The 18,304-nt window shown below is 46.5% G+C and overlaps 2 protein-coding genes across 9 annotated transcripts in view; one reads left to right on the top strand and one right to left on the bottom strand.

Moving 5' to 3' along the window:
- The window catches only part of LOC6493063 (probable secreted beta-glucosidase adg3), a 57,234-nt gene extending 44,405 nt beyond the window's left edge, over positions 1 to 12,829 (top strand). The window contains exons 4-8 of the mRNA XM_001956938.4: positions 8,997 to 9,255; positions 9,317 to 9,564; positions 9,634 to 9,861; positions 9,922 to 10,073; positions 10,127 to 12,829. Coding sequence (XP_001956974.1) covers positions 8,997 to 9,255; positions 9,317 to 9,564; positions 9,634 to 9,861; positions 9,922 to 10,073; positions 10,127 to 12,079 — 2,840 coding nt within the window. The 3' untranslated portion in view covers positions 12,080 to 12,829. The remainder of the gene's footprint in view (positions 1 to 8,996; positions 9,256 to 9,316; positions 9,565 to 9,633; positions 9,862 to 9,921; positions 10,074 to 10,126) is intronic.
- Positions 12,830 to 13,073: 244 nt separating this feature from the next.
- The window catches only part of LOC6506927 (IQ motif and SEC7 domain-containing protein 1), a 39,491-nt gene continuing 34,260 nt past the window's right edge, over positions 13,074 to 18,304 (bottom strand). For all 8 annotated transcript variants that reach the window (XM_001956939.4, XM_014909485.3, XM_032454200.2 and 5 more), the window contains 4 exons: positions 16,995 to 17,470; positions 15,186 to 16,501; positions 14,284 to 15,121; positions 13,074 to 14,215 (listed from right to left, as the gene is read on the bottom strand). In XM_001956939.4, coding sequence (XP_001956975.1) covers positions 13,776 to 14,215; positions 14,284 to 15,121; positions 15,186 to 16,501; positions 16,995 to 17,470 — 3,070 coding nt within the window. In that variant the 3' untranslated portion in view covers positions 13,074 to 13,775. The remainder of the gene's footprint in view (positions 14,216 to 14,283; positions 15,122 to 15,185; positions 16,502 to 16,994; positions 17,471 to 18,304) is intronic.

The raw sequence follows: 18,304 nt of genomic DNA, 5'->3' as shown, positions 1-18,304 counted from the left end.
TGATTATACCAATATTTTAAACTTAGATAGATACTCTTATTAGAAACATGTCTTTTAAGGCCCAAAAAGAGGAGCTTATTATGAGATAATATTGTAAAATAGCCCTGTTCGATATTTATCAATTACATAAATCATTAAATAGATGATCTAACAGATATTTCTTAGGCCTTAGAATGATTAAACAATATCAAAAAAAAGTTTTAAGCGCCTGCTTTTATAAATATCGATTTTAATCGATAATATTGGTAATATTGGCTTATAAATTAAGGCTCAAAATAGATACTTTAAAACAAAGAGGTCTGAAATCCATGTTATTTAACTTTTAAGCCTTAAATAACAGCTCTCTTAAATATGGACATTCATTGAAATTTTCTGCTTTTAAACGCTCTTCAACTATTATTTATTAATCGATTACTCTGCCGCCAAAGCCTCTGTCTGGTCTGGGCAATATTTCATCATTAAGCGGACTTTCGACATTCTGTCATTTTGAATAATAATAATTTCGCAGACTGTCGGCAGGGGAATTGGCAATATGCATTAAATTCAAGTGTAAACATGGCCATTTAAAGCCATTTCACAGCCTTTCCAAAATGCTTGAACAACTGTTGAGTTTTGACACAAGTCACAGATAATACTTTAGTGCTTTCTTTTTGCCAATAAACTCTATGACAAATCTATTTCATTTTTTAGAGCCAAAAAGTAAAGAAAATATCTATAAAATACAAGCAGAATGGGTCATAATTCCGTTAGCTGTTGCCAATTGTTGGCAACTTAATCGAATTGCATTTAACGGTGGGGTGTTGCAAAGTGGGGAAATAAAAGCAAGTCTTGCAACAAAAGCAAGTAAACATATAACAAATAACACATTGCATGCAAAAACAATCAATCAACGGCAATTTCTCGCTCAATTAGACAACAAACATGCCAAATAAATGAAAAGATAAAGTAACGAATTGCAGAAACTGAAAAGCAAATTAAATTCAGTTTCGTGCTAAAGAGCCGAACTAAGATTGCAGCTTTTCCAGTGGGCGGTGGTAGAAGAGGGATGGGGGCTGACTATGAAAATGGATGGAAAAATTGAGGAAAAATCAGAGGAAAATGCCGAAGCTTGCCGCTTGCCAATTTGACAGTGGAAGCGCCAGAGAAGCGCCAAGACAGACAAATGGAAAATGCAAAATAGCTGGAAAGCGAGAAAATTATGCAGTTTTCCAGATAGAGCGAGAGGCGTCTGATTTTCCGAAAGAGATGGACTGTATTGCAGAAAGAGCCGCAAATCAATTTCATCACGATTTCTCGTCTCAGGCTCAGGCTCCGGCTTCAACTTCAGCTCTGGCTTTTGCTGAAGGTGAAATGTGGCCATGACAGTCGGTGGTGAGATGAGGCCTCCATCGATGGCCGTACGTCAGATAATTGTAACTTAATATTCGAGCCATTAACAAATCGTTAATCGGTAGAAATCAGCCAAGTCAACAGCAGCAGCAGCAGCCAGTCACAGAGTACATGTTGCGAAAATCGAGTTTCAGACAAATATTGTCATTGCTGCAACATGCAAATGCGAAAACAGCAACCTTTGCATTGTTTGGCTATTTTTTAAGGTTATTGGTGGGCAAAGAAAATATTTATGATGGAATGGAACAAATATTTAAAATAGCCTTGACCCTCTAGGAAGTCTCTAGATTCTCTTTTTAAACTATGAGATTCGTAATATTTTTTACTATAACTATAGGCTCTTTAGACCTTTCATTGAATTCTTTCCCATACTATAATTTCTTTAGTTCCCTAACTAAAAATTTCTCACTACACCGTTAAGCTTTTCGGCCAATTTCTTGAAAGGTTAACAAACCTTAAAGGTTTCCCCCAAAAGGGTATGAGAGAAATTCTCTAAAGCGTAACCAAGCTTGCCAAAAAAATGTAAGAAAAAAAGAAGACTGATACAAGAGTCATTGTCATTGGAGGTTGTCTTTTGCAAGTTCATCACCATCATCATGGTCGCTTGAGCAGCACCAGCTCCTCCTCGGTCTCATCACCCCTGACACAGACGACGCCCCCAACACTCACACCCCACACTCGCACACCCTTTGAAGCGATTATTGTAATTTTATTGTTCTCCTTCTCGGCTTAATTCTTTTGCCCACACTGATTGCCATTTTCCAGCCGTCTTCCCATTCGGTTAATGAGGTCAACCCATTTGATTTAAGCTCTTGGTTGCGCTTCACAGACTTTGAAGTCACCCAGCCGCCCCCCCCTCGTTGACCGGGAAAGTGTTCTCTGGAATTGCTATCCCAGAGAAATATGTAGTTACTTGCCGAGGAGACAACTCCACGCACCAAAAATGGCTGGCAATTTAGCCAAATCCGACACGATTCTATAGCTATGACATTATCCCATCATCTCGGACTTCCATTGCACAACAAGGAGGCATAAGCTCTTGGCAGGCTCCCAGGTTCAGGTCCACTAACCCCAGACTCATTGACCTTTAACACACCAAGCAAGAGCCACTCCGGCAGGCAGCAAAAAGTGTCGCCAACAATTTTTTGTTTAGTTTTATTTTCTATTTTTTTTTTTTTTTTGTATCTTGGCCACGTCGTGTTGCTCCTTATTTGCCAGGCTAAGACTGAGAAAAAGCTAGTGGCCCAATGTCCGACTGTCTGGCATTTTGTTGGTGTTGCAACCACGTAAATGTCAATTTGCATTTCGTGAGGCGTTGCATAAACAGCAGCCACTGCCACTGCCGCCAACCGCCGACCGCCTCCTGCCGCCTCCTTGTTTTCAATTTGTTACTGATCTGAAATATTTTTATTAACAGACGGAAACAATTAGCGTCGCCTCGTTGAACGCAACAAGCGCCAGGGCAGCTCCTTTTCTCTCCACCGATCTGCGTGGCCTTTTCTCCTCCAGTTGGCCCACTCGGCCCACTCCCCCACCCATTTCCCGATACCCCTCTGATACCAGGAACCTGGAGAGCTGCAGAGCTGGAAAGAAAACCAAAAATGGGAAATTGAAAACGCGCAAAAAACGTTTTAGACACAAAATCGTGATTGCCTTCGTTTGGCCGCCAGACATTTTTTTTTTTTGTGGAGTGCTCTATATGTGGCAAGGGGATGTGGAAATGCCAGCGAGGGGGTGGTGGGGGAGTGGGGTGAAGTGGGCCAGGAGGTGGCAGGTCGAGCTTCTTATGTAAAAAGTGCAATCCGGGCGGAAAACGACAAAAAAAGAGCATTTGATGGAAGAGATTTTCAAAAGAAACTACTTTACTTTTATCCAAAGTTTCTGAAACTTAGAGGCAGAAACTATTAAAAAAAGTAAATAACTAAATACTTAAACTCACAGGCTTTAAAATATACATTTTTTGTTTTTATAGAAAGTGTTAAATAGTACTTCCCGCCTTTTTTAAGTCATAATAATAAAAAAGTTTATTAGATAATAAATATCTATAAGTAACACTAGTACTTCCCTTGATTTCTTTTGGTAGCCAAGTTTACTGAACCTCAATTTATGGCTTTCTTTGCGATTAAATCTCAATAAAAGCGATTTAACTCACTACCTACCGAGTTTCAGCCGAGAGCCATGGCTTCTCTGGTTCCTTTTGGAAAGAAATCCGACTCCCCCATCCGGCGGTAAACTGATTGATTAATTGCCAAGTGAAAACGAAAGACACGGACTCTGTCCCAGATGACAAACTCCAGCCTGGAGCTGGAAAAGCTCTGGCTCTGGCTCTGGCTTTCTGGCCGTTTGGCTTCATCTGCATTTTGGCCAAAAAAAAAATAAATACAAAATACTGAGCCAGAGTCGGGGGCCAGACTTGAAGCGAAACGAGACTTGCAAATGATAATAAATATGAAAAAGACGTGAAAACGATTGCCGCGATTTTCCCACCGACGCTTTAGATGGTGTCTCAAAGGCAACCTGCCGTCCTTACCTCTTGGCCACCACCCCTTTTGCCCCCCTTGCCCCACCCCTTTAGAGCCCCGCCCCCGTTTTGCTGCAGCTTCATCCGTCTTAAGTAGAGTGAAAGTGTTGCGTTTTGGTTTTAAATTGTGGACGTTGCCATTGTCGCTGTTGTTGCAAGTTGCTGGCTGCCAGTTGCTAGTTGCCGATGTTGCCTGAGCTTTGCTTTATGTTATTGTTATTATTATTGTTTCTGTTGTTGTTATGGCCGGCAGACACATATCCTTGTGTTCAATCAAACCAAAGCGCCGTCAACGCGACGGACTAAGGCCTCAGATATGAAGTTATGCAGAGGAAAAAAAGGGGGCTAGGATGTGTCTAAAAATTAGGTGTTTAGGTTGAAGGAATTAATTTGTATTTTTTTTTAAGGTTGTTTTTAACGTAATAAGTTAATAAAGTTTCTAAATAAAGATGAAGACTGGAAGACTAAGTTAGAATTCTTATAGAACTCACATTGCAAGCTTATAGATAATTTCTCGTATGATCCCTTATGCTTAAAAATGTTCTATAAATGCCTATGAATTAGAGCTCCATAAATAAAAGCATTATAATTTTATTATAGTTAAATCCAAGAATAAATAATCTATTTCTTGAATTAATAAAGAACATCCTTAGATTTCTAATAAAACCTATAAAAGAACTTCTTATTCTACTTATGATCTTCAAAAGAAATCGCTTAGAAGAGATAGAAACTTTTCTATAACTACAAACTAAAATTCCTTAATTACAAATTTAATAATTTAACAAAAAAATAACTAAACTATAGTCCTAAACCTTTATATTTCAATAATAAAAACTATAAATATTTTTCTGTGTTTTCTGCATCCCGGATTGTAATCCAAAGCCTGGCTTTCGGAGTCAAGTGTTTTTTGTAGCTTGAAGGTTGTTTTCAACTGCCTCCCACTGAAGGCTTGGACCACCACCCACCCTCCCCCAGCATCTGCATACCACCACCCTCCGTCCCCTCACCCTTCTCCTTCTGCTCCCCAATTGCCCGTGGGGCAGAAACATGCGGCAAACATTTTTAGCGCTTGTAGTTGCCATGAATTTTTATGCAAATGAAAAATGTTTCTTGCGATTTCCATTTTTTATTCCGATGCTTTGGTTTTTTTTTTTTGTTACTCTGTATGTGTGTTGTGTGTGTGTGTGTTATTTTGTTATTTTTGTTACTTTTTTTGCAGCCCATTACTGTGATGCAATTGCCGCGAGTAACAATAATCTTGATGTATGATTTTTTCTCGTTTTTTTGTTTTTTTGGTTGCTGCTGTCTCTTATTATTAGAAAAAAAAACTGGAAAAAGGGGAAATCTTGTGAGCCTATCGTGTTGTTGGCACATTTTCGCGTTTAGTTTAATTTTTTTTCGATTTTTTTGGGGGGGATTTTGTTTGATCTCATAACCGCCAGCGATGCCAAAGCAGCAGCAGCAGCAACAGCAACCACAATGGACGAGCTTCATAAACTCTTAACGCTGTCCATTTCGAAATAATCAATAATTTTTGGCTATCGATGGCAATTTATTACTATTTATACCCCCGGTCCAGGTCCAGCAAAAGTTATACCAGCTTTGTTTTCGCTTTTTGGAACCCCGAGGCCCCCAGACCGAAAGAGAGGAGCAAATAAATTAACACTTCCTTAAACGATAAAGCCCGAAAATCGGGAGAAATGCATTGGGAAATCAAAACGAAATGCCAATTGATAATGCCAGTGTGTTGCTAGCCGTAGTGGGGGCGTCACGAGTTTGCCTTTCGATTCGTTTATTAATTTTAATTGCAACGGGGTGTTAACGCCCCCCGGCGTATCCAGCCCACGGATAAGCCGAACAAATTGCAAACATCACTGCCCCTCTTGGAGGATGGAGGATAGAGGCTGGAGGATAGAGGATGTCGGATGTCGGATATCAGAGGATGTGGTGGATGAAAGTGGGTTGCACGTGCTCGAGGGGCTGTGGCATTTTCTAAGGGGTGGGATGGGGCCTTGATCTTGGGCCGACGTTATGGGGACATGTGGGAGTAGGGTGTATGTTTGTTAATCCAACATCATGTCTTTTCTGAGATATTGTTACAAATAGCTTAGACAAGTCAATTCGAATATGAAACTCAATAAATCAAGCTCAGGTGGTGGTTTGAAAAAGGCGTATTTTGACATTAATTAAGAAACTATTAGTTATGTTTTTCAAGATTTATCCTTAAAAATTTTATAATATTTTAATGGTTTTCTACTTTAAATTTCCCTTCAAGTATCAATTAATGAGATATTAATGAGGGATTAATGAGACAATCCCTATAAATCAAGCACTTGAAACTGGATTTCTGATTTCCTTAGAGCTCGACTCGACAAAACACACATACTTTTAGTTGCAGGATCTTATACATAAGTACTTTCTATTAAAAAGGACATTTCTTGATGCATTTAAAGACGGAAACTTGTTCTGTAAAAAGTTTTGAAGATTTTTAACAATTTTAAAACGAATCTCATTTAAATATTGAGTACATAGAGACCATTTTCAATTTAAATATATTAACCCATTGGACTTTTTAATGAAATTAGGAATCTAATACTGGAGTCAGGTCAATGTTTTTAATAAAATAGATATCTCTAAAATGTGAAATAATAATAATCTATTAAATCCCCTAAAATGTAATTCAAAACTAAAAGTTTAACTTTTATTGACAGACTTTTAAGACTTCTCTTAAAACTCAATTCCTCTTAAATCCCCGTCAATGAAGAACCTTAAATATTTACTTCATAAGCAAATAAAAAAAACACAAAATCTCCATTTAGTTTTCAATTAAATTTCCTCCAAACATTTTTATTTGTTGACTCTGTTTCCAAAGCACATATTATTTTTATGTAAACTCATACCCGAGTTATACCATAAAGCCCTGACCTTCCCATACAGCCTTCGGAGTCTGAATTGGCAACCGAGTTCAGTGCCAAATGCCCACATTTCGATTTTGAATGACTCGCGCCATCTGCTTGCCCCACAAGAGGGGCAGAGTGCAGTTGCCACACCACATACATATATATTTGTGTTTGCCGGCCATCTTTCATATTTGTTTATCTAGCCCCAATTTGGCTACTGCACTGGCAAATTTACGAGCAGGGCGTTGCTGCCAAACAGCCCCGAATGGCTCGAATGGCTCGAATGGCAAATGCCGGAGTGGCGAAATCAAATGGAAAATATATAATAAAGAGGCGAGTGTGCCAGATGATAAGCCAAGGCAAATAAATCGCCCCACCAAAGGCAACCAAAAGGGTGTGTAGTGCTAGTGCTGTGTGGTGTGGCATTAAGTGGAGGCAAGACCAGATGGAGATTGAGTGCAGCTCCAACTGACGCCACTCAAATGAAGCCCAAAGATTAATCGCTCAACAAATTTGCGATGTGAAAGTGCGAGAGAGAGGGAAAGGCGGATTTCTGGCGACTGTTTTTTTTAAGCCCACTATGCCACACGGTCCACAATCTACAAGATGCATGCTTCATGCTGCAAGCTGTAAGCTTCGAGCTGCAAAAATTTTAAATTTCAAACAACAACCAGCAAGTTGCAAGCTGCGTTGTCTACTGCCGCTAATTGTCCTTGACGACGGAGCATCCCACATGGCATTTATTATTTTGTGTCTTTTTGGCTGCCGGCGTTGGCGAAAATTGCTGCCGGGTAGAGGTTGCACAGGACGAAATTTAGGGGGTTTCCTAAGATATTTATTGATTTTTAAATAAATTTTATATTAATATAAAAGTTTATTTAGTTTTATGAAGCTATAAGCCACTTTATATCATTCTATTCTTAAGAAAACGGATGTATCTAGTAATTCAGGCCATGAAATGTTTAAAAATAGATCCGTACATTATGCGGTAGCGCCTCTTGTTTATTTAAGAGGGAGATGGACTAGGTTCAACTTAGAAAATAAATCAAATTAAAAGCAATCTATTAAAACAATCTACAGAACAATTTAATACTTAAAAATCCCCCTTAAAAATATTAAATTTGAGTTAAAAATCTTAAAATATATTATTTTAAAAAAAAATAATTTTTTGAAGTGCAAATGCAAAGCCGCAAGCTGCAACGGAAAGTGAAAACTTGAAAAATGATTATGCAACTGCCGCAAGGACGTTTGTGACCGAGAGGCTTGCCGTCGCGTTGCCTGAATCTCTTGGCCCGGCCGAAACGGAGGTCGTCACACACTTGGTCTGATTTTGCAGTGCCTCCTCCTCCTGCCTCCTGCCCCCTGCCTCCCCCACAGTCTCTTCCTCCTTTGTCATTGTCTCCCGTCTGTTTATTATTGCAATTTTGAGGCATGCCACTACTAGACACTTGCTTCGGGGGCGTTGCTTGTTTCATTTTTTTTTAGTTGCCACTTTTTTTTTAGAGGTTAAGTTGCAAGTAGGAAGCGTTTGTGGAGGCGCGTTTAATTTACGGGCACGATGCGGCAAGCTGGCAAGGTGTGCGGCAGCATCGCTACTCATTGTTTTGATTTTGCTGCCCGATGGCAGATGGCAGATGGGAGCGTATTTTAATTAAGTATACGCCGCGTGAACGATGCTACCATATACGGTATGGTGCACAGATGATGTGGCAACTACAAGGGGAAAACACCCCATAAAATTGCTGTGAATAATTATAAAAAAATTGCAATTAATTGATGGTAAAGAAAATATAAACTTAATTAGGACTTGAGGCTTATTTTTCGCCATTGTATCCCCCCCTTGTGGGGCAACAGACTCTCTGTATGACCTCCTCGAGGCAGGGAGGTCAACCCACAAACTCACAAACCAAAAGCCAAACTCAATTCGAGTGGTTTAATTACCCCGTCACTCGAACATGGCCAAAATGCCAATCGAGCCAAGGCAGTCTCCCATCCCAGGTGGCCACCCAAAATGCCAGACAGTCTCGCGAGTTCGCTGGAAAAAATGCGAGCAAGTTTAGTTGACCAAAAAGGGGGGCACCGGTCCGTCCGGTGATTAAGCCACATTAGCCATATATGTAAGCGGGCCCAGACCATTTCGACCACTCCGTACTAACCCCCTGTGCCTCTCCTTGATCCGCTTGCAGGAGACATTGACGATTGCATTGTGACGCCGACGGTTCAGGGGCAGTTCACCCCGCTGCCGGAGGCACTGTGCGACGTGATCATGGACCTCACCGCCGAGGGTCAGTCGGCCACCATTGAGCATGTGCGGGGCAAGCTGGGCACCCGGTTCCCCCATATGACCACCCCGGCGACGGAGGTCATCTACGACACCCTCGCCCAGCTGATGCAGGAGCAGAAGATCTACCAGACCTCAAAAGGATATTTTATCTTTACGCCAGAGTGAGTAAACTAATCATCTAAGATATGATCCTTTTCAAACCCAAACCCTATTCTTCCCCAGACGACGACGCAGTCGATCCCGACCACGAAGCAATCACCATCAGCTGAACGGAAGCCTGGCCAGCTACGGGCAACTTACGGAGGAGGAGCAGCAGCATGGCAACGATGTGGTGCCACTGGAGGCACGCACCATGCTCATGTCCAATGCGGAGGCACTGCACTCGCTGTACGGCGAGATATCAACGGAGCGGGACGGCGACCTCACCCATCAGTGCATCCAAACGAATCTGGCGGATGTGATCTGCGGAGGTGAGTCTCTATCTCTCCACTATCTGCAATGTCATCATCGATTTACCTATTCTGATTCGTGATTAATAGGCAATCCCAATGACAAGATCATCTATCCAAGGGCGGCCAAGCGACGTAGTGCATCATTTCCGACGCCACGCAGCTTGGAGCGGCGGCACAGTTTGCGGCTCTTTGGCTCATCGAAGCGCCTGCAACGCTGCGCCTCCACCAGGAGTCTGTCCAAGACCTATGCCCAGACGCTCAACACCACGGACAGCAGCAGTTCGGAATACCAAAGCACAGATTCGTCATCCCCCAGTAAGCTCTACGGGTTAAGACATCCCATAGTAGTCTCTAAGGACTCCATTGTTTTTGCAGAAAAAGGATCTTTGCTCTCACGCCTGTTCCGACGCAGCGGTCGAGCCAAGCAGCGGCAGATAGAGACGTACTCGGCCCAGTTCCCGCCGGCCGAGTGGTTCAACACCAGAGCCGTACACCTCCACAGTGTGGGCACTCAGACGGCAGAGCACGTAAGTGTCCCGAAAAGGATAATAGGAAGAAATTCTAACTCTCTCCAAAACAGGACATGCCCGTGGCACACACCCTCTCCAATTCGACCTTCTACGATGGCTCGGAGCTGAGCCAGCGCTCTTCCACGCTGCCCCGCCGCCACCGCAGGCACATGTCCAGCGAGTCCACCTTCCTGATTTCCTCCCGGGACTGCTCGCCGATCCGCCGCCGCTCGCCGGTCTACTGCAGCAGCTCGCTACCTCGCTCCACGCAGTCGATACCGGCCACCACGGCCAAGACGAATCACTCCTCCCGCCTGGGACACGGTTCGGTGCATGGCTCGGTGACGCCAACGCCGCCGAAGACGGCCCAGAAATCGGTGATCGGGAAGCACATCTTCGAGAGCTCGCCGTCACGGTCGGCCACGCTGAAGGCGACGGCCGCCAAGCGGCAGACGGACGGACTGATCATCAACAGCTGCCTGGACAACAAGGCCACCTACAGGAGCCTGCAGAGCAGCGGGCCATCGAGCCTGGAGTCCTGCAAGACCTCGATGCTCGCCAGCGGGCCCTCGAGCATCGACAGCGGCAAGGTGTCCTTCAGCCAGAAGACGAGTGGCCACTCTAGTCTGGACTCGCAGTGCTCCACGAACACGGCGGTGGTGGCGCCACCCAGCAGCAGTGGTGGCAGCTCCCGGTCCATACTGCTGCTGAACGGCTCCCCCCGTGGGACGCCGCGCCACCAGGCCATGCGGGCCAGGGTGGCGGAGGCACAGGCTCAGGCCCAGCGGCAGAGAGCCAGCACGCCCAGTCGCATCCTGGAGGAGATGAGCTACGCCCCGGGCAACAGCAATCAGGGCGGAGTGTCCACCTCCAACAGCAACAACTCGATCACCCTGCAGGTGACCACGTCGAACGGCAACCAGAGCATCCCCAGCACCAAGATCTTCGTCCAGAACTCACCAGTGCGCAGCGTGATCACCCTGGAGAATGGAAAGATGCTGGAGAACTCCAACGTCTTCATCATCAACAACGAGACCATGACCAATGAGAAGGGCGAGATCATCAAGAAGACGCTCTCGAAGCAGACCTCCTCCCCGGCGGGAGCAGCAGCTCCGGCCGCCACCTCCACGCCAGTGAAGCCAGAGACCGTATCGGAGCAGCCGTTAAGCGAGACGGAGGCCAACTCGGAGACCTGTGACTCCATCTCCTTCATCTCGGAGTGCTCGCCGGAGAACACCTGCCCCGTGGAAGCTGCCCCCGACACTCCCAGCTACGATGGCGGCAAGTACGCCAAGAACACCAATAACGACGCCACGATGAACAACAGCCGGAAGCTGTGCCTCCAGCTGGCCAACGGCATCGCCTACAAGAACAATGTCCTGAAGAACGAGTCCCAGCCGAACTCGCCCAGTGCGGAGCAGCCCCTGAAGCTGGCGGCTCTGGCCAAGCAGGACTTTGAGATCGCCGGCTCGGTGGGGAATCTGCACTTCTACGAGAAGAACTCCAAGGATCTGACCGAGAAGCTGATGAACAGCAGCTCCGACCTGAAGAACCTCTGCTACGAGTCGGTCTGCCAGCTGCAGAAGTGCTCCATGAACGGGGACGAGCTGGCATTGGCGCATCTGCTGCACAAGTCCAGCAACCCACTGGGCAGTGAACCGAATCTGGCCCTCAAGGACCTGGCCAATGACAAGTCCATCGACAAGGAGGCCATCGACCGGAGGCTGAGCCTCACCAAGGAGTCCCTGGAGCAGGGCATGGGCAATGTCCTCACCGCTGGCAACGAGGAGCTCTACAACTTTCCCAGTCTGACGGACTTGTCCTTCAACTTCACATCACTGGCGGCCCGGAAGATCCTGCAGGGCGTGAGCCTCAATAGCATCGATACCCTGGTGGAGCTCAACATGGCAGCGGCGGCGGCGGCGGCAGCGGTGGCGAACAGCGCCCAGGAGAAGCAGCAGAACAACCAGCCGGCGGCGGCAGCTCCCACAGCCTCCGTGTGCACCGACTTTGGAATGGTTTAATCCTTAGACTCTAAAGGCCTCATCTCCGTCCGACAGAGACCCGGACTGTGGATACCGGAGAGAGAGCCTGTTAGTTTAATCAAAAAAAAAAAACGAAATCATAAAGGCGGAAAGAAGGGTTTCCGTTCGGAAGTGGATCAGACTCCATCCGGATCTTCCATCCGAACGGAATACATCCTTTCCTTATATAGAATTTCTAGATAGGAGGCATCCAGATACCCTTGCATTTGAGAAGCAATCTTGTGTAATTTATTACGATTACGATTTCATTTCCCGATTCGATAGAAACAATTTGTATGTATTTGTTTTTAGGGTCATCCCATCCGAAGAAGCATCTTTTTGTTTACAGTGCCAAAATACGTTTAGTTTAATTTTAATTCATACTATTTGATATACCCGATACTATACCCTGTACTATGGGGTATGGGGTATGGGGTATGGCCAGTTTGTATTTTGAAGTCGCCAAGCGACTGTCTGGTTTAAGCAAGATCCTTACTTTTGTGTACATTATTCAAAATAATTGTTTATACTAACTAACACCACACAACACACACAACACATATGCCCAATAATGCAATCCTATCTATACGGAAGCGATTCCCAGGAGATCATAATGATATAATATGTACTACGAGCATAGAGTTTAGCACTTAACAGGAATACAATAATTTTGTACAAGGCCTTAATTAGTAAAGTCAGCAATAATACAAAATAAGTTCAATCACTAATAAAACGATTAAAAAAAACGAATGATTTTTGGCTTTTATTTGAAAAAGGGTATGTAGTTTATTGAGTTACTCCCTACTACGTCAGAGACTTATCTTCCGATCTTATCAGTCCATTATCTATAGTCTTATCTGAAAATAAACAAAACTTTCCAAAACAACTATCACTTAAAAGTGAATTTTGTTTTGAAATTATAGTTTTGATTTCAAATATTCAAATACAGATAGAGTTTATGAGAACCCCCCCTTTTTTGAAATAAAACAATCTATTGGTATTATTTCTTTTCATTTATTGAAATTTTTAAGTCTTTTGCTTTTTCATATACATATTGTTTTGTTTTTATATACTTTGCGTTTTCGGGTTCGCCTTTGTTATACTCGTATTTAATATTTTAGGTTTGGGTTTTGGGTAGTGTTTTGGCTCTATAAATATGAATAATTATAGCTAGTTGCTTTTAAATTAATATTCAAGGTATATACACGCGGTATATACTTCGCGAACTCCTTTCTGGATGTCGGATTAAGAAAATATATAATATACATAGCGCGCACTAATAGACCTTACTTAGATCGGGATTAGATTAGAGAAACGGGGTATATATTGGTGTTTTGGAGAAAGATTAGAATTATACAATTATGGGTATTATATTTAGCGAATAGTATCGTTAATTGTTTCGAGTGTATATATATATTAGACGTATGCTTTACCGATGTATATACAATTTAGTTTTAGAAACTTATTTTAGTGTTCTGCAGATAGTGTTTGTGGAAACAGATACAGAAACAGAAACAGAAACAGACAAGTGTTTCATTTATTTACAATATATATGGTAAGTAGAGAACGAAGGAACATTCAGGAATTCACTATATATGGTTTACTCCCAAGCAGTGTGTTAGGTTCTGAAGAAAATGGCGTTCGGTTCGTTTCGATTCGGATTAAACAGATATATATCTCTTAAGATGACTTTGACTTAGACCTCCGTCGACCGTCCGTTCTCGTCCGTGCGGGATGCCTTCCTCTCCCGTCCCGGTATCCTTCCAGTGAGTGGCTGAGCCTGAGCTTGAGCTTGAGCCTGGGCCTGGGCTTGTGCCTGCGCCTGAGCCTGCAATTGTGCCTGTTGCTGGAGCATCTGTTGCTGCTGCAGCATGTAGGCGGCCTGAGATTGTTGCACAAAGTTGGCGTGGGTGTAGGCCTGCATTCCCGGTGCCGCGTACACATTGGGCGTGGCAATGGCCGCCGTGGGTGGCATGTTAAAGCGCATCTTGGCCGCTGCCGCAGCATTGGCTGCCGCGGCTATGGCAGCGGCATTGTCCCGGGAGGCGCTCGACGTGGTGGTGGACTGGAACGAGATGCTCATGCCGCTGTCCAGGGAGCCAACGCTTCCCCTCCGCTGCGGTTTCTCGTTGCCAACTAAAGGGAGAACACAAGAGTTAGTAAATCTTCTAGAGATTAGACTCCCAAATGAATAGAATACTCACATTGCTCGTGCATGTCCAGGAGACTGTTGCTCAGCGCACTGCGCTTCAGCTGCTGCGTGGAATCAGCCGAGTTTGGTGCCTGCTCGCCGGCCGCCTGGGATCCTGGCTGATAGGGACAAGGACACACCTCCACATCGGCCACACCGCTGTCGCGGTTCTCCGCGTTGCCAGGGGCCCTGTTGCGGGCCGACTTTTGGCGCTCCAGCTCGGCCTCAATGCGCAGCGTCTCCATTTCGTCCATTTCGCTGATGGACTCCTTGAGGTCCTCGGCAAACTTGCAGCGGTCGTGCTCGTTGCGGGCATTGAACGTGATGAGGATCTTGCCGTCGACCTTCTGCGACAGCTGGATGCAGAAGGGATAGTTGGGCATGTCCAGCAGGGTCACCACAGTGCCGCACAGCGGGAAGCTGTTGCGGAATGTGTACGTGACGGAGGTCTTCTTTTTGCTGAAGATCTTCGTGATGACGAGCAGATCGTTGAAGAGGAACACCTCGCGCTGGTGCACACCCGGTCGCTCCTTCTTGTTCACGTCGGGAATCTCGTACAGCCGGCAGTAGCAGACCAGACGGCGATGGGGCAGGGCCAGGTTCGGTTTCTTGCCCACAATGGTGGCCTGGACCTTCATCACCTGGGTGACGTGGTCGCTGCCAGGCTTGAACTCGTCCGACTTGACGCGCTCGTAGATGCCGGTGAGCATGTCCTTGTCGATGTCGTGGCAGTCGTCGATGCCGCGCAGATTCTTGATGAAGTCCTCGACGCGCATGCGACGCTCCGGTTTCAGATTGGGCGTGTGCAGATCCGTGTTGAGCATGATGATGGCGAAAGCCAGGACAAAGATCTACAGATAACAAGGATAATGGGTTAGTGGGATCACCAAGGAAGAGTGTATCAGGATGACCTACCGTATCGGATGACCTTAATCGCCCCACGATATCGGCATTGCACTCGCAGTAGCGCTGCGAGAAGATCTCCATCAGACGTTCGATTTTCTGCGCCTCGCCCGGCATCCGGAAGTAGGCCTGGAACTTCCGCAGAGCCACGTCCACTTGGCGGCCGGACAAGTCCAGCTCCATGGCGAAGCAGCTGAGCACGGCCATGTTGAACTGGTTCTGCAGGTTGCCCAGATACTCGCCGATCATCTGGCGGGACAGGCCCTTGCGGGTGATCAGGAATCGGGCCACTCCCTGGGGCGTGTTCTCGAGGAATCCCCGCCGGATCAGATAGGTGATGCCCTTCTCCGGCTTCTTGTTGAAGAGATTCAAGCCGACGCGGTACTGCCTCTTGCGGATCGTCTCCGACATCTTGTAGTTCTGGGCCACCCCAGCGGCAGCAGCCGCCGCCTGGAGCTGTTGCTGCTCGTGCTGCTGCTGTTCGTGCTGCTCGTACTGGGCGGCGCTCGTGTGCGAGGATATGGCATGGTCGTCGGCCGGCGGCAGGCCACCCACGGCCGTGGCAGCTGCCACTGCGGCCTGCATCTGGGCGGCATAGCCACCGGCTCCGCCGCCAGCTCCATGGCCCGGGGCAGGTCCAGCGGAGTCCGCCGAGTGGGTGGAGAACTGCTGGGAGCTGTTCAGGGCCGTTCCTCGCTTCCAGGTGTGCGGGGAGTTGCTGCGATCCGAGCCCAAGTCACTGTTCATGTTCCGCTCCGCGGAGGTGACACTCGAGTCCGAGCCGGAGCTCTGCACGGAGGTCAGGCTGCCGTTCTCCGCCGTCTTGCAGAGTCCGTTGGTGCGCAGCAGCGATGGAGGCGGTGGCGTCTGTCGCTGCAGCAACAGGAGCTGGCTCTGCTGCTGGGCGGTGATGGAGCTGGTCCGCTTGGGCACCTCCGGTGGCACCTTCTTGCCGCTGCCGCTGCAGCTGCCACTGCCCCCACTGCCGCTCCCTGTGCTGCCGCTGCAGCTGGGCGTGGGCGTGGTGCTGCCGCCCTTGGGTCGCATGTAGATCTGGGCCGCCGAGTAGTAGGGCGTGTGCGGGGAGTGGCCGGTGGGTTGGCCACCGCTGGAGTTCACCCACGAGGCGTTCAGCGAGGTGTCCGCCGAGCTGGCGTAGCTCAGGTCGTGGGGGGAGCCATGGTAGCTGGTGTAGTAGGCGGCCGCCGTGGGCATGGCCTGGGCGTTGTAGTAATGCGGCTCGGCGGCATGCAGCAGGTTCACATGGGGATGCGAGGCGAGAGCAGAAGAGGTGGCCGTGGAGCTGGCTATGGAGGCGGGGGAGGCTCCTGTTTAAGAAGAGAATTGAGTTAGTAAGAGTTACTATATAAATTCGCAAGTCTAGTCATTGTCACTTGGATTAGGAGGCACATTCCTCCATAAAGTCACTTTCAAAGTCCTAAAAATTAATCATTTCTTTATAATCCCCCCCCTAAAGATAAAATTCTTCGTAAAGTTAAGACGCAAATAATTTACTTTCCTTTTGAAATTATTCAGAAATGTTTAAGTTTTATTATTAAATTATTTACTTGAACTTGAAAGTGAGGTTTACCTTTCAAGGGTCAAGGCTTCCAGTTCGCTACCCTCGGTTTGGAATAAAAAAAAAGTCATTCAAGAGGTCACCATAAACCGATAAGGTGAGCCAACAAAAAAGGGGGGGTTCTACTAAGCAGACATAATAATTAAAAGAAGAAGCCATTTCCCTAGAGATAGTGCCTCCTCTCTCCAGTAGCCTCTCCAGTATCCAAGTGACAACAGTAGCTGGGTTATCTGACCACTCACCTGACTGACTACGCGGAATGGGACTGCAGTCCAGCTGACGTCGCTCCCGCATGGAAAGTGAACGCGTGGGCGGTGTCCGCGATAAGCCCGGGGAAGCTGCTCCCGGGGGACCCGCCATGATCGTGACACGTGGCTGCTGAGCAGAGATCTGCTGCTGCTGCTGCTGCTGCTGTTGTTGCTGGTGCTGCTGCTCCAGTTGAGATTCCGTGGCACTGCCATAAGCCGAAGAGGTGGAGGTGTTGGTGTTGGTGGCATCTGGCTCCGCCAGGGTCATGTTGCTGGCCGTCACCACCATGCGCCGGGAGAGACGCTTCTCGGCCTTGGCCATGGCCGTGATGGAGGCGAACTTCTTCACCATCATGTAGTGGCGGAAGGCGCGCTGAATGGTCACCGCTGCGTTCCGGGCCCTCAATCCGCCGTACTTGCGCTCCAGCAGCTCGATCTGCTTCTCCAGCAGATCTTGCGAGAGTTCGTAGCTGCGGAAGATGGAGTATCTGATTAGTATCCGGTATTCTTAAATGTGCCGCCGCTCTGTTCGCCTCCGAATTTGCAAATAACTGGGCGAGTGGGTCCGGGGCGGAGACACCCGCCGCTGTTTTCGCCTCAGGCCCCGATAAGATAGCGCCACGAGTGTATCTTTGAAGTAGAAAACTGCGGCGTCGTCGACCTGAACGCTCGTCTCTGCTGGTCCCATTGTGCTAGGAACTCTGACACATAACCAATAGATTTCTGGCCATGATTAGGTCGATAAAATGCCAATTAAATACTATTTTGGGAGATCCCCCAATCAGCCTTTCTTCTATTTGCCAAAATCAGATGATGTGCTGCAGTGGGGCTAATATTTGTTCCTGCTATCTGCTATCTTATGACGACTATGGAGCTCTAATCTGGAAGATACCAGCTGGATATTTTCACCACAATGATTGTGGGAAAAGGTGGCCAAAGTCCAGAGTCATTAGCCTGACAAATGGCACACTTCTCCCTCCTTTGATAACTTAATTAGATCAGCGATAAGCCACTACTGTTTAGTTCTCAAGAATCTTTTATGGAACCTTGATATTTCACTTTTTATTCAAACCAAAGAGTCATCGAGAGTCAGAAGACTCTGTCATGAATTCTTTCAGAATTCTTCGGCTGATAAAGCGATTAACTCTTCTAGTCACTCCATGACATATCACCGAGACCCGATAAGCTGCCATCTCTGATTGCGAATATTGAATTAAAATTTATTATCAATGTAGAGGTTTAAAAATAAGTAGTAGTTAGTATTATTTAGTGATTTTAACCACTTCCACTTCTGCTGGAAACCA

The sequence above is a fragment of the Drosophila ananassae genome, chromosome 2R (genome assembly GCF_017639315.1).
Source record: "Drosophila ananassae strain 14024-0371.13 chromosome 2R, ASM1763931v2, whole genome shotgun sequence".
In the NCBI taxonomy this organism is placed as follows: domain Eukaryota; kingdom Metazoa; phylum Arthropoda; class Insecta; order Diptera; family Drosophilidae; genus Drosophila; species Drosophila ananassae.
The sequence above is the reverse complement of the archived record's forward strand: the minus strand, read 5'-3'. Positions and strand labels throughout refer to the sequence as shown.